At 53.8% G+C, this 13,255-nt stretch overlaps 1 protein-coding gene across 1 annotated transcript in view; it reads right to left on the bottom strand.

The window, feature by feature from the left end:
- Window positions 1-13,255, bottom strand: part of stxbp4 (syntaxin binding protein 4) — a 119,639-nt gene that overhangs the window by 78,582 nt on the left and 27,802 nt on the right. The window contains exons 9-12 of the mRNA XM_052033315.1: window positions 10,429-10,535; window positions 8,451-8,673; window positions 6,555-6,639; window positions 3,305-3,402 (exon numbers count right to left, since the gene is read on the bottom strand). Coding sequence (XP_051889275.1) covers window positions 3,305-3,402; window positions 6,555-6,639; window positions 8,451-8,673; window positions 10,429-10,535 — 513 coding nt within the window. The remainder of the gene's footprint in view (window positions 1-3,304; window positions 3,403-6,554; window positions 6,640-8,450; window positions 8,674-10,428; window positions 10,536-13,255) is intronic.

Genomic DNA, 13,255 nt, shown 5'->3' with positions numbered 1-13,255 from the left:
CTCTCCCCATGTTTCTCCTCCTTGCCCTAGCTGCCACCACCAACCTCCTCCAGCAGTTTGTTTCTTTTTTGCTCCCAGTTCCAGCATCTGCAGTCTCTGTGGCTCCCAACTATGAAATTCAGCTTGGTGGGATCTCCCAGAACGGTAATGCAAAGCTGCAACTTTTCACAGTTCAGCCCCACGTAAACAAGAAAACAAAACCATCGTGTGTAGAGAACAGCGAGGCAGAGACTCTGGCCAGGCTAACCCAGATGTGCAAAGGGTTAAGCGCTTGCTTTCCCTCCTCATCCAACTCACTAACTGAAAGCAGCTGGGGGGTGGGGGGCTGTAAAATGCCTCAGTGGTTTTAAAGGCTTGCACCCAGGAGAACAACACACTTGCAAAAACAAACCGATAAAAGTTCATGCTGAGAATTGTCATAGAATCACACAGCACAGAAACAGGCCCTTCGGCCCACCATATATATGCTGGCCATTTTCCCATCCGCACTACTCCCATTTCCCTGCATTAGGATGGTATCTTCTATGCCTTGCCTATTTAAGTATCTGTCTAAATGCCTCTTAAACGCACTAATTGTGAAGTGAAGCACCGAGGGAAACATAGCGGGCACGATATTGCAGCTGGAACTGTTCGGAGGCACCGGAACACGCAAGATCACTTCACTGTCCGAGTAGGAGATCAGGAGGACATCTGTAACACCGTCCCTCAAAACTGTGTGACTGACCACACAATCCTCTCTGATTCCCATCAGCCTGAAAACAATGACAACAACGGAAATGTGGCCGCAAGAAAATCGGTGTTGAAGGTCTCAAAGATCTTGCAAAAGTATCTCAGAGAGAGCCCCACAGGCATCCTGATAACCCACAGCTGAAAGGAGTCACATGGTGGCTACAGCCTCTGTGAAGAGGCTTCTCCACCAGACCTTCCTGCCCACAGTTATGAGGTTCTTGAACGGACCTCTTGTACGATAAAGATGATCTCAATCTACCTCGTTGTGGCCCTTGTACCGTATTGTCTGCCTGCACTTCCTCTGTAACTGTAACACTATATTCTGCATTCTGTTATTGCTTTTCCTTTTGTACTACCTCGATGTACTTATAGAACATTACAGTACAGGCCCTTCGGCCCACAATGTTGTGCTGACGTTTTATCCTGCTCTAAGATCTATCTAACCCTTCCCTCCCACATAACCCTCCATTTCTATATCATTCATGTGTCTATCTAAGAGTCTCTTAAGTGTCCCTAGTGTATCTGCCCCCACAACCTCTGCTGGCAGGGTATTCCATGCATCCACCACTCTCTGTGTAAAAAACTTACCCCTGACATCCCCCTTATACCTTCCTCCAATCACCTTAAAATTATGTCCCCTCGTGTTCACCATTGTCACCCTTGGAAAAAGTCTCTAACTGTCCACTCGATCTAGGCCTCTTATCATCTTGTACATCTCTATCAAGTCACCTCTCATCCTCCTTTGCTCCAAAGAGAAAAGCCCTAGCTTGCTCAACTTATGGAATGTATGATCTGTCTGGATAGCATGCAGACAAAGCTTTTCACTGTGTCTCAGCACACATAACAATAATAAACCAATTACCAATGTCTCTACCACAGTGGCACAGCTACCAGGGCTGCTGCCTCACAGCGCCAGAGACCCAGGTTCAATCCTGACCTCCGGTGTTGTCTGTGTGGAGTTTTCACATTCTCCCTGTGACCTTTTGGGTTTCCTCTGGGTCCGGTTTCCTCCCACATCTCAAAGACGTGTGGGTTGATTGGCCGCTGTAAATTGCTCCTAGTGTGTAAATGAGTAGTAGAATCTGGGGGCAGTTGGTGGGTATGTGGGGAGAGTAAAAAATGGGGTTAGTGTAGGATTAGTGTCAATGGACAGTTGGTTGGTGCGGACTCAATGGGCTGAATGGCCCGTTTCTGTGCTGCATCTCTCTGTGACTCTAAAGCAACACAAATGGATTGATGAGAATGACCAGGAAATCCAAGAGACAATTTACAGCAAACACAAGGTGTTCTTGCATTGGAAGGTCCACCACACCTCAAGGCAAAAGAAACATCTCTACAGGCAGAGTCTCTTTTTCCTCTCTCTCTGTCTGCCTCCGACTACGATTCACCTGCCACTGTCTCCCAACTCCAGCTCCACCTGCCTGTCATCTCACGCCCCTCCTCAGTCCACCAATCACTTCAGAATCTTTTCTCACCACTCCCCTTCTCCTCTTTATACCAGCCATCTCCTCTCTCCGTCCTGATGCAGGCTTTCGACCACAAACGTCGACGATTCCTCTCCTCCCACAGACGTTGCTCGACATGCTGAGTTCCTCCAGCAGATTATTTGATCTCAACAGGCAGCTGAGGACCAAGGTCCCACAGAAGCTCTGTTACCTTTAGAACAGACGGTGGTTGGAAAGAAGGCAGGAGACCCAACAACTCAATGCCAACCATGACATGGATTCTTCAGCACAATCAAAGCCATGCGTGACCCGTAGTCATAGAAACAGCATAGAAAGAGGCCCTTCAGCCCACCGCGTCTGTGCCGACCATTGTGCCTATCCATACTAATCCCACCTGCTTTAATTCCACACCCTCTTTGCTCCGTTCATTCAAGTACCTGTCCAGATGCCTTTTAAATAGTCACTGTCCCTGCCTCCACCACCTCCTCTGGCAGCTTGTTCCAGATACCAAAGACCTTGTGTGAAAATTTCCTCCCTCTCACCTTAAACTTGTGCCCTCTAGTTTTAGACACCCCTACCATGAGAAACAGACACCGGCTAGCTACCTGTTCTATATACCTCCATTATGTCACCTCTCAACCTCCTCCACTCCAGGGGTAACAGAGCCAGCCTACCCAATCTCTCCTGTTAAGTAAAGATGAATTCTTGATCTCCCAATCTGCCTTGTCGTGGCCCTAGCACTTTATTTGTTTACCTGTACTTTCTCTGTAGCTGCTACACTATATTTTGCATTCTGTTTTCTTTTTCACTACCTCGATGTACTTATGTATGGCATGATCTGTCGTGTGGCATGCAAACAGAAGTTTTTCACTGTATCTCAGTACACATGACAATAATAAACCAATTCCAACTCAAGCCCTCCAGTCCAGGCAACATCTAATGAATTTCTTCTTGACCCTCTGTAGTTTAATCACATCCTTCCTGTGGTGTGGTGACCAGAATTGACGATGCGCTGTTTTTCTTGAGAATATTCTCTATGAATAAAGTATATTCTTGAACTAAAACAAAGCGTTCTGTGCTTGGACTAATGAGGAAAACGTCTCAAACACTTTTTGTAACCAGTAACTTACCATCTCCAACTTCTCCACCTTCAGCCGGAAGCTGGGATTGAGGGACAGTGACCTCCCACGGGTGACACAGGGCTGTGTCCAGGCTGCACTCACGTTACCTGAAGGGAAAGAAGGGACTCGATTCATTAGCGCTCAACCCCAGCCTGCTTTTTCATAGCGCCACTTTCACCCCTTGATCCCCCAACGTTCTGAGAGGTCACTCACAGGTGCCTCTTCCCATTGGACCTCCAGGAACCCATGAGAAAGTAGGAGCAGGAGTAGGCCACTCAGCCCCTCAAGCCTGCCCTGCGTAGGTGAGATAGGTTGATTGAGGCTGCAGTCAGGCCACCTTCCCCATGTGGAAAACGTGTAACCATCTGGGCCTGGTGTTATCCCCGTGTCCTTGTATTGCTCACGTTTACTGCAGGACCGGGGTGTGCGAAAAGGTTTTGGAGGCAGCAAAGCAAGATTTCTGGGGTTGGAAACTTGTCTGGGGCAGCAGGTCAAACTTGGGTGGTGTGGGATCAGCTGTCCATCACGCTCACTGCCCCTCATCGAGCCGAAACATTCCCTCTCTCGCACAGTCGGTCTGGCCGAGTGCTTCTAGCGCTTTAGTTCGGCCCTGCCCTCGATGGCACAGCACTCCCTCTGTGGACATGCAGCAGTGTCTCAGTAATGCACGCCCTTTCCAACAGTGTTGCACTCCCTCAGGAGTGTGCCCCTTCAACAGTACAGCTCTTGCTCTGTAAGATCCCCTTTAAATCTTTCCCCCTTCACCTTCAACCTATGCCCTCTAGTTTTAGGCTTCTCTACCCTGGGTTCCTGGAGGCCCAATGGGAAGAGGCACTGGTCAGTGACCTGGGAAGAAGACTGACCATCCACCCTCATGATTTTATAAACCTCGGTAGTGTAGCGGTTAGCGTAATGCTTTACAGCGCCAGCGACCTGGGTTCAATTCCGGCTGCTGTCTGTAAGGAGTTTGTACGTTCTCCCCGTGTCTGCGTGGGTTTCCTTCGGGTGCTCCGGTTTCCTCCCACATTCCAAAGACGTACGGGTTAGGAAGTTGTGGGCATGCTATGTTGGCGCCGGAAGCGTGGCGACACTTGCAGGCTGCCCCCAGAACACTCTACGCAGAAAAGATGCATTTCACTGTGTTTTGATGTACGTGTGACTAATAAAGAAATCTTATCTTATCTCCAGGGAAAAATGCCCCAGCCTATCCAGTCTCTTCTTATAGCTCAAGCCCTGCAGTTCCAGTAACATCCTTGTGAATCTTTCCTGCACCCTTTCCAGCTTAATGGTATCCTTGCTGTACCCAGGAGACCAGAACTACACAGTGCTCTGACAACGCACTGCTCCCTCAGTATTATCCTGCACCTTACACCATCAATGATATTAACAAGGGGTAAAGTTCACCTTAAACCTATGCCCTCTAATCTTAGACTCCCCTACCCTGGGAAACAGACACTGGCCTCAATACTGAAACCTACAGTCGGAGTCCCAAGTGAAAGCTCCCTCCCCCCGCCACGCCTGGTCTCTGCTACATCTGTGCAATGTGCTGCAGGCGTTCGATGGAGGGGAGAGGGGCACCTGGCAGCTCCAGTGAATCTGCAGGGAGCGGGAGCAACGCCTCTGCATTCACACTCCCACTTTCAACCCAAGAAGCCACAGTTGCCAAGGCAACCTGCTACACTAAGATGTGCAGAGGTTTCCCATTACCTGTGACCTGTACAAGTTATTGACTGCGGTACCCAGGACAAAGGGAAATATGAGATAGCGTCTCCTTGTTGCAAGAGGACTGTGACCTCCACACAAACCCTGCTCAAATCGGAGAAATTGGCCCATTCACTGAAAACACCATAGTGTGAAAGAACATTTCATTTCCTTTTACTGGTGTGGAGTTTGGATAAATTGCTTGTCAATTCATCAAGACCCCTGTTCTGATTACAATCTGATGCCTTGGTGAGGGAGCTGCATTGTAATCAAGTGACGGCTGCTTTTGGTGCACAGTGCTTAGTTCTGCTATGTTTAAAAAAAAAGATTTTAGCCCAAGATTGAAAACGTGGAACTGGGAGCAGCAGTAGTTGTAGGAAAGGACTAATGATTCACAGGACTCTGAAAGGTGCCAGTACTGCTGAAATAATGCAGACGTTCATCAGACTACAGTTGTACAAGGCAGTGGTGAGACCACACTTGGAATACTGTGTAGTTCCAGTCTCCTGGGTAAGGCAAGGATGCCATTAAGCTGGAGAGGTGCAGGAAAGATTCACAAGGATGTTACTGGGACTGGAAGGATTGAGTTACAAGGAGAGGCTGGATAGGCTGTTTTCCCTGGAGTGTAGGAGGCCGAGGGGTGACCTTATAAAGATTTATAAAATCATGAGGGGTACAGATAAGGTGGACGGTCACTGTCTTTTGCTGGGTTGGGGGGTCTAAATCTAGGGGGCACAGGTTTAAGGTGAGAGGGGAAAGATTTAAAAGGGGCCAGAGGGGAAACTCTTCCACACAGAGGGTGGAGGGTGTGTGGAACGAGCTGCCAGTGGAAGTGGTAGAAGTGGGTACAGTTACGACATTCAGACAGGTACATGGATAGGAAAGGTTTAGAGGGATATGGGCCAAACGCGGGGAAATAGAAGCAGCTCAAGCAGACAGTCAGTATGGACGAGTTGGGCTGATGGGCCTGTTCCCGTGCTGTACAACTCCATGAACTCTGATCCAACAGAGGAAAATAATCCGGTGCGCCTGAGGAGAGCAGAGTGGGATATCTGCCACCTTCCATATCCAGGGCAAGCCATTCAGGTCAAAGGATGGGCAATAAATGCCTGCCTTCCCCACAGTGCCCACGTCCCAGGAATGAAGGATGCATCTCTCCTACTCAGCTTTCAGGCACAGGCCTCACGCCCTATGGTGGGTATTGGTTCTACAACCAAGACACTCAATGTCATATGTTGACATGTCTCCTTCTGCACTGTCCCGTCACACCATCCCAACACAGGGAAACCACGGGTTGAAACGCAGAGCGAAGCTCCCCCTACACTGTCCCATCACATCGTCCCAACACAGGGCGATCATGGGTTAGGCACAAAGAGAAGCTCCCTCTACACTGTCCCAGTGCAATGTCCTAGGACAGGGAGACCATGGGTTAGTCAGAGAGAGAAGCTCCCGCTACACAGTCCCAGCACACAAGATTGAGGTGAGTTGCTGACTGTGGAGGCGATCTTGCTCTGAGGTAGGAGAGGGTGACAGGGTCTGGTCTGTGGGGTGAAGTCACCTGTGCCTGTAGAGCCTGGATCGGGAAGACTCCGGGTGGGTGACGCAGCCGGAGAACGATCCCTCTTCTTACCTGTGGATTTGCCCTGAGAGAGGAAGTCGGGTTTAAAACGTGATCTGGCAGGTCCCACACCTCACCCCGTGAATGGCCCCCTCACCTCACCTCACCCCGTGAATGGCCCCCTCACCTCACCTCACCCCGTGAATGGCCCCCTCACCTCACCCTGTGAACGGTCCCTCCCACACCTCACCCCGTGAATGGCCCCCTCACCTCACCCCGTGAACGGTCCCTCCCACACCTCACCCTGTGAATGGCCCCCTCACCTCACCCCGTGAACGGTCCCTCCCACACCTCACCCCGTGAACGGTTCCTCACCCCATGAATGGTCCCTCCCACACCTCACCCCATGAACGGTCCCTCACCCCGTGAACGGTCCCTCACCTCACCCCGTGAACGGTCCCTCACCTCACCCCATGGACGGTCCCTCCCTCACCTCACCCCGTGAATGGCCCCCTCACCTCACCCCGTGAACGGTCCCTCCCACACCTCACCCCGTGAACGGTCCCTCACCCCGTGCATGGTCCCTCACCTCACCCCATGAACGGTTCCTCCCACACCTCACCCCATGAACGGTCCCTCACCCCGTGAACGGTCCCTCACCTCACCCCGTGAATGGTCCCTCCCTCACCTCACCCCGTGAATGGCCCCCTCACCTCACCCCGTGAACGGTCCCTCCCTCACCTCACCCCGTGAATGGCCCCCTCACCTCACCCCGTGAACGGTCCCTCCCACACCTCACCCCGTGAATGGCCCCCTCACCTCACCCCGTGAATGGTCCCTCCCTCACCTCACCCCGTGAACGGTCCCTCACCCCATGAATGGTCCCTCACCTCACCCCATGAACGGTCCCTCCCACACCTCACCCCGTGAACGGTCCCTCACCCCATGAATGGCCCACTCACCTCACCCCGTGAACGGTCCCTCCCTCACCTCACCCCGTGAATGGCCCCCTCACCTCACCCCGTGAACGGTCCCTCACCCCGTGAATGGCCCCCTCACCTCACCCCGTGAACGGTCCCTCCCTCACCTCACCCCGTGAATGGCCCCCTCACCTCACCCCGTGAACGGTCCCTCACCCCGTGAATGGCCCCCTCACCTCACCCCGTGAACGGTCCCTCACCTCACCTCACCCCGTGAACGGTCCCTCACCCCGTGAATGGTCCCTCACCTCACCCCATGAACGGTCCCTCCCTCACCTCACCTCGTGAACGGCCCCCTCACCTCACCTCACCCCATGAACGGTCCCTCCCTCACCTCACCCCGTGAACGGCCCCCTCACCTCACCCCGTGAACTGTCCCTCACCCCGTGAACGGTCCCTCACAGTCTGTACCAGGAGCACAACTACAGCCTCGGCTGCACCCCTTACCGTCCCATTTTCCCGCCCCCCCCCCCCCATCCTCGCCATCCCTCTCCCTCCCATTCCCTCCCCCTCTCCCTGCCCCCCTCCCCAAACCCTCCCACGCACCCCCTCCCTCACCCCCATCCTCCCCGCACCCCCTCCCTCACCCCCATCCTCCCCGCACCCCCTCCCTCACCCCCATCCTCCCCGCACCCCCTCCCTCACCCCCATCCTCCCCGTACCCCCTCCCTCACCCTCTCCCTTTCTCTCATCCTCCCCGGACCCCCACCCCCCATTCCTGCCCTACCCTCTGCCTTTCTGCCCCTCGCTGTTCCTGCCCCCTGATCACCACTCACCGTTCCTCATCCCCACATTGATACTGCCCCCCCCCCCCGTTATCCCCCCTCCCCACCAACACTCCACAGACACCTGGTACGTCTGCGGTCCCGTCCCACCCTCTGCCGCCCCGTCCCGCACCCCCCCCACCCCCCCTCACCGGACTGGTCCTGAGGGCGGCAGTGTCGTCGGTCTCCGCCGTGGATGCCGGCCCATGCCGGTGGCTGGGTGGGGGGAGGAGGAAGCTGAACCCCGGGGGTTTGGGGGTGGTCCCGCTGGCGATGGGCGAGGTGGGGGCCGGGGCGCCAGGGCTCGGCGGGTTCCCCGCCACGTCCGACTGCGAGCTCCTCCGCATGAAGGCGATCTCCATTGTCCCCTCCGACCTGCAGTAGAGGGAAGGACGTCCAGAGCTGACATGGCATTCCCGCAGGGAGATGGTCCCGGCCTGTGGACCGACAGTGCACCCCAGCTGTGGTGTCGCTGTAGCAGTCTGACGGGGGACAGGGCAGGGTCCGGGGGGCGGGGGGTTGGTGGGTACACCACTGCTGCACCTTTCAACAAGAACCAACCTGCACCTAATCCCATCGGTAATCCTGACCCAACTAAATCCCCAAGGCCCACGCGGTCTCTGACATCCAGAGCCCACTGAAGTAAAGAGAGTTCCCAGTTTCTACCGTCTTTTTTTTTAAAAAGCTACACACAACAGAAACAGGCCCTTCAGCCCAACTCATCCGTGCTGACCAAGTTGTCTAACTGAGCCAGTCCCATTTCCCTGCTTTTGGCCAATATCCCTCTCAACCTGTCCTATCCACGGACCTGTCCAACTGTCTTTGAAACATTATAATAGTACCTGCCTCACCCACTTCCTCTGGCAGCTCGTTCCATATACCCTCTGGGTGAAAAAGTTCCCCTCGGGTCTCCTTTAAATCTTTCCCTTCTCACTTTAAACCTGTACCCTTTAGTTTTGGACTCCCCTACCCTGGGGAAAAGACTTTGGCTATTCACCTTATCCATGCCCCTTCTGATTTTATAAAACCCCTCTTCTATGGCCCAGGGAAAGAAGCCCCAGCCTATCCAGTCTCTCCTGATCACTCAAACTCTCCAGTCCTGGAACATCCTTGTAAATCTTGCTTGCACTCTCTCCACAGGACAACCAGAACTGTACGCAGTACTCCAAATGTGGCCTTACTAACGTCTTGTAACGTGACATCTCAACTCCTGTACTCAATATCCTGACCGATGAAGGCCAGTGTGCCTTGTTCACCACCCTGTCTACCTGCACCTCCACTCTCAGGGAACCACGCATCTACAGCCCTCGGTACCCCTGTTCTACAACACTCCCTGGTGTGGAGGAGACTTCCCAATATGAACCATGAATGGCTTGACTCGGATTTTCAGGTCCTGCCCCCGTGTTTTGGACTTGCCCTACCAGAGCAAGCAGTCTCACTCCCAAGGAACTTCCAAAAATCTGACCACCCTTCTGCCTCCGCAGACGCTGCTTGACCTGCTGAGCTCCCTCCAGCAGTTTGTTCTTTGCTCCAGATTCCAGCATCTGTGTCTCCCTCATCAACAGGATCGGTTACCAGGTCCCATGAGGGGGAATGGGGTTGGTGAGCAAAATCCTGGGCAACAGCTTGGGCAACAAGGATCGAGGGTAGAGGAAGGCAGAGACGGAGAGGGAGTTCCAAAGTCACGGCTGCGGTAAGTGAAAAATCAGGAATGATTCGGAGGCCAGAACTGAGGAAGTGCAGAGATCTCGGAGGGCTGCGGAGAGGAGGAGAGAAACCTCGGAGAGATTTGCCAGGGAGGAGGAGGAGGAGGGGGAGGAGGAGGATCTGGTTAGCCGGGGAAGGGTGTAAGTGAGAGGAGCTCGGAGATGTGCAGGGAAGTTTCACACAGCCAGTGACAGATGAAGAAACAGGGCAGTGATGTGGATCACACTGTCAGACAAAGTGTAAACAGCGGGTGCATATTTAAGGGGAGGCTGGATAAACATGTGGGAGAGAGGAACAGAGGGTAGGGCGATAGAGTGGAGCGGGATGTGGCACGGGGCAGTGGGATCTATTGGCCGGCTCCCACGCCGAGATCTGGTGTGAAGCGCGGTGTCTACAGCACGCTGTCCCCACGTCAGCACACACCTCAGCTTCAGCCTGGTCAGAATGCTCTTAGCTTCCTCCTGAGTAACTCCGATCAGAGACTCCTTGTTGATGGACACCAGCTGGTCCCCGGCTCTCAGCCTCCCATCCTGCCAATGAAGAAAGCACTGTTTACTGGGAGCGACGTGGGCTCCTCACCCAGATGCCTGGATTCCGGGGGTGTGGGCGGTCACGCTGGGCAGGGACTTCCCTCCTCGATGGCCCTCATCCTCTGCTCACTCCCTCTGCCTGGAATAGTCCAGGCCTCTTGCTGCAGTTCCGGAGTGAGGGAGGGGGAAGGGTGAACACAGGGGCGGTGAGGAAAGGGCAGGAAGTGGGAGAGCCCCGGGGCAGCGAGGGTACCCTCAGCCCAGGCCCTCCCAAGCACCATGTGTGGGCAACGGCCTTATCCTCACACTAACTACGCCCCCACAGCACACACAACCCATGGTCAACTGTGGGCAAGGCAGCTGGGAGTCACAATGCTGCCAGGTTTATAGATGTGGATATGTGCAAGTTAAATAAAAACCTTCTCAGAAAATAAAATATTAAAATTAATTATCAGTCCCACAGGAACCTTAACCTTAAAGCAAAGAGCCGTACACCGAATTAGCTGTATTCAGTGAGATCAAGGCTGATTTTGACCTCAGCATCACTTCCCTGCAGTAACCCCGAACCTCTCGATTCCCCCAACATCCAGAATCCTTCGGTCTCTATGTACTCGGTGACTGACCCCCCCCCCCCCCCCCCCCACATCTCCTGGGCACAGTCCCAGAGACTCCCAACCCCTGGGTGAGGACATCCCTACCCGGCTCTGACTCCGCTACTGGGGCTGTCAACCCTGGTTCGGGACTCAGCAGTAATGCCCCGGTGCTCCAGGAACTTGCTTGTCCTGCTCACAGCTTCCACCCCCCCACCCCCACCCCCGGCGCTGGTAACTTGCGCTGGGTCCTCTCTCCAGTATATCAACGGGACACACGTAGGGAAGGGAATTCTCAGCACTCAGCAAGAGCTGCTCCCCCAGTCCCAGCCCTGCTGCTCCCCACAGCCGGGGGTTTCCCAGTGAGAAGGAAGCAAGGAGGCCGCATGGAGGAATATCACCTTTCCCTTGGAGTTTCTGAGGGAAAGTCTGATGTTTGCACAAGGAAATTGGTGGTGCCGAGGGTTCCGGCCGGTCTGCCTGCCTGCCCATCTTCCGGGCTTACGTCCGCGTGCGGGTGTCCTTGGAGAGGGAGCACATGGCATCAATGGGCACCCTGGCTGAGTTCCGCGCTCAGTGGGCCCCTCAGGGGATCGCGTGTGTCGTGGACGGTGAGAAGGCGATCCTTATCTGAAGTGTTGCGTGTTGCATTTAGCGGTTGTTAGTTAGTGTTATTGCTGTAGTTATGTAGTGTGCTTAGTTTTTCTTCAAATCTCTGCATTACTTGTAGTATTTTGACAGCGGATGTCTTTTAGTAGTGCTTTTAGTAAATAAATGTTTGTAATAAAAAGAGGCAACAGGGTCCTTACCCTGAACCACTCTGGATCCAGTTTTCTTTTTACTACCTCTATGTAATTTTATATGGAATGATCTGTCAGGATGGCTTGCAAAACAAGTGCTTTTCAACGTATCTCAGTACACGTGATAAAAGTAAGTTGCTTTGGGTAGGGGCAGCCTGCTCAAAGCCTCGAGTGTCATGTAGGACCCAAAGCCCGACTGCACCCAGCAAGGACATAGTAACTGCAAGAGAATTATGGCCAGGTTGTCCCTCTCATGTCTCTCGATTATGTCCCCTCTCACTTTTTCCCCAGGGCAACAATGGCTAACACGAGGGGACATAATTTTAAGGTGATTGGAGGAAAGTATAAGGGGGATGTCAGGGGTAAGTTTTTTTTACACAGAGAGTGGTGGGTGTGTGGAACGCACTGCCAGCAGAGGTTGTGCAGATACATTAGGGACATTTAAGAGACTCTTAGATAGACACATGAATGATAGAGAAATGGGGACTTTGTGGGAGGGAGGGGTTAGATAGATCTTAGAGCAGGATAAAATGTTGGCACAACATTGTGGGCCGAAGGGCCTGTACTGTGCTGTCATGTTCTGTGTCTATGAGAATGAGCATGGCTCAGACATCACGAGAGCATCCATTCAGCAGCTCACTGATCTCCTTCAGGCAGTGGAGCCTGGACCTCCCATACCCTGCAGGGGGAGCAGGGGGACATGGAGGTGTGGGGGGCTGGGGGGGGGGGGGGGAGGTGGGGGGGGGGGCGGGTGGCTCTCCTCTGAAAAGCAGCACGCCAGACAGCACAGCACTCTCACCGTGAGCACCAGCTCAGGTTACAAGTGCCTGGACCTGAAGTCACCGCCGCCCGAGTCAGTCAGAGGAGGGAGTGCTGCTCACACAGGGTGACTGATGGTTAAACCACGCTACCGAGGGTCCCATTGACAGGAGCAGAGAACCACTGTGGCTTTGGGGAACAGCAGCGCCCACGCAGTGTGCATCAGCAGGGATCCCTGGCTGGACCAGCCAGATGTCAGGTTTATTGTACGGGATTCCAGGGGTTGACAGATGTTTGGGGAACTGCGTTTCACACTGCAGCAACCAGTGGGGCAGCCAGCAGGGTAATACCACCCTCTGGTGGCCACAGAGGAAACAGCAGCCACACCAGACTGTCCAACCAAGACACTCCTGCAGCTTCAACAACCTCCAGACGTGCTTTACAACCGGCTGCAGAGTAGCCCGCAGAGCAAACTGCTCGTACAAAACTGGACGCGGTATCCACGGGTACACCGGGGGATTCCAGGACCGGTCAGCACCTCAGGGGCTTGAGTGTGTTCTGGATAGTGATG

Source organism: Pristis pectinata, chromosome 18 (assembly GCF_009764475.1).
Source record: "Pristis pectinata isolate sPriPec2 chromosome 18, sPriPec2.1.pri, whole genome shotgun sequence".
NCBI lineage: Eukaryota > Metazoa > Chordata > Chondrichthyes > Rhinopristiformes > Pristidae > Pristis > Pristis pectinata.
This window is presented reverse-complemented; position numbering and strand designations above follow the sequence as displayed.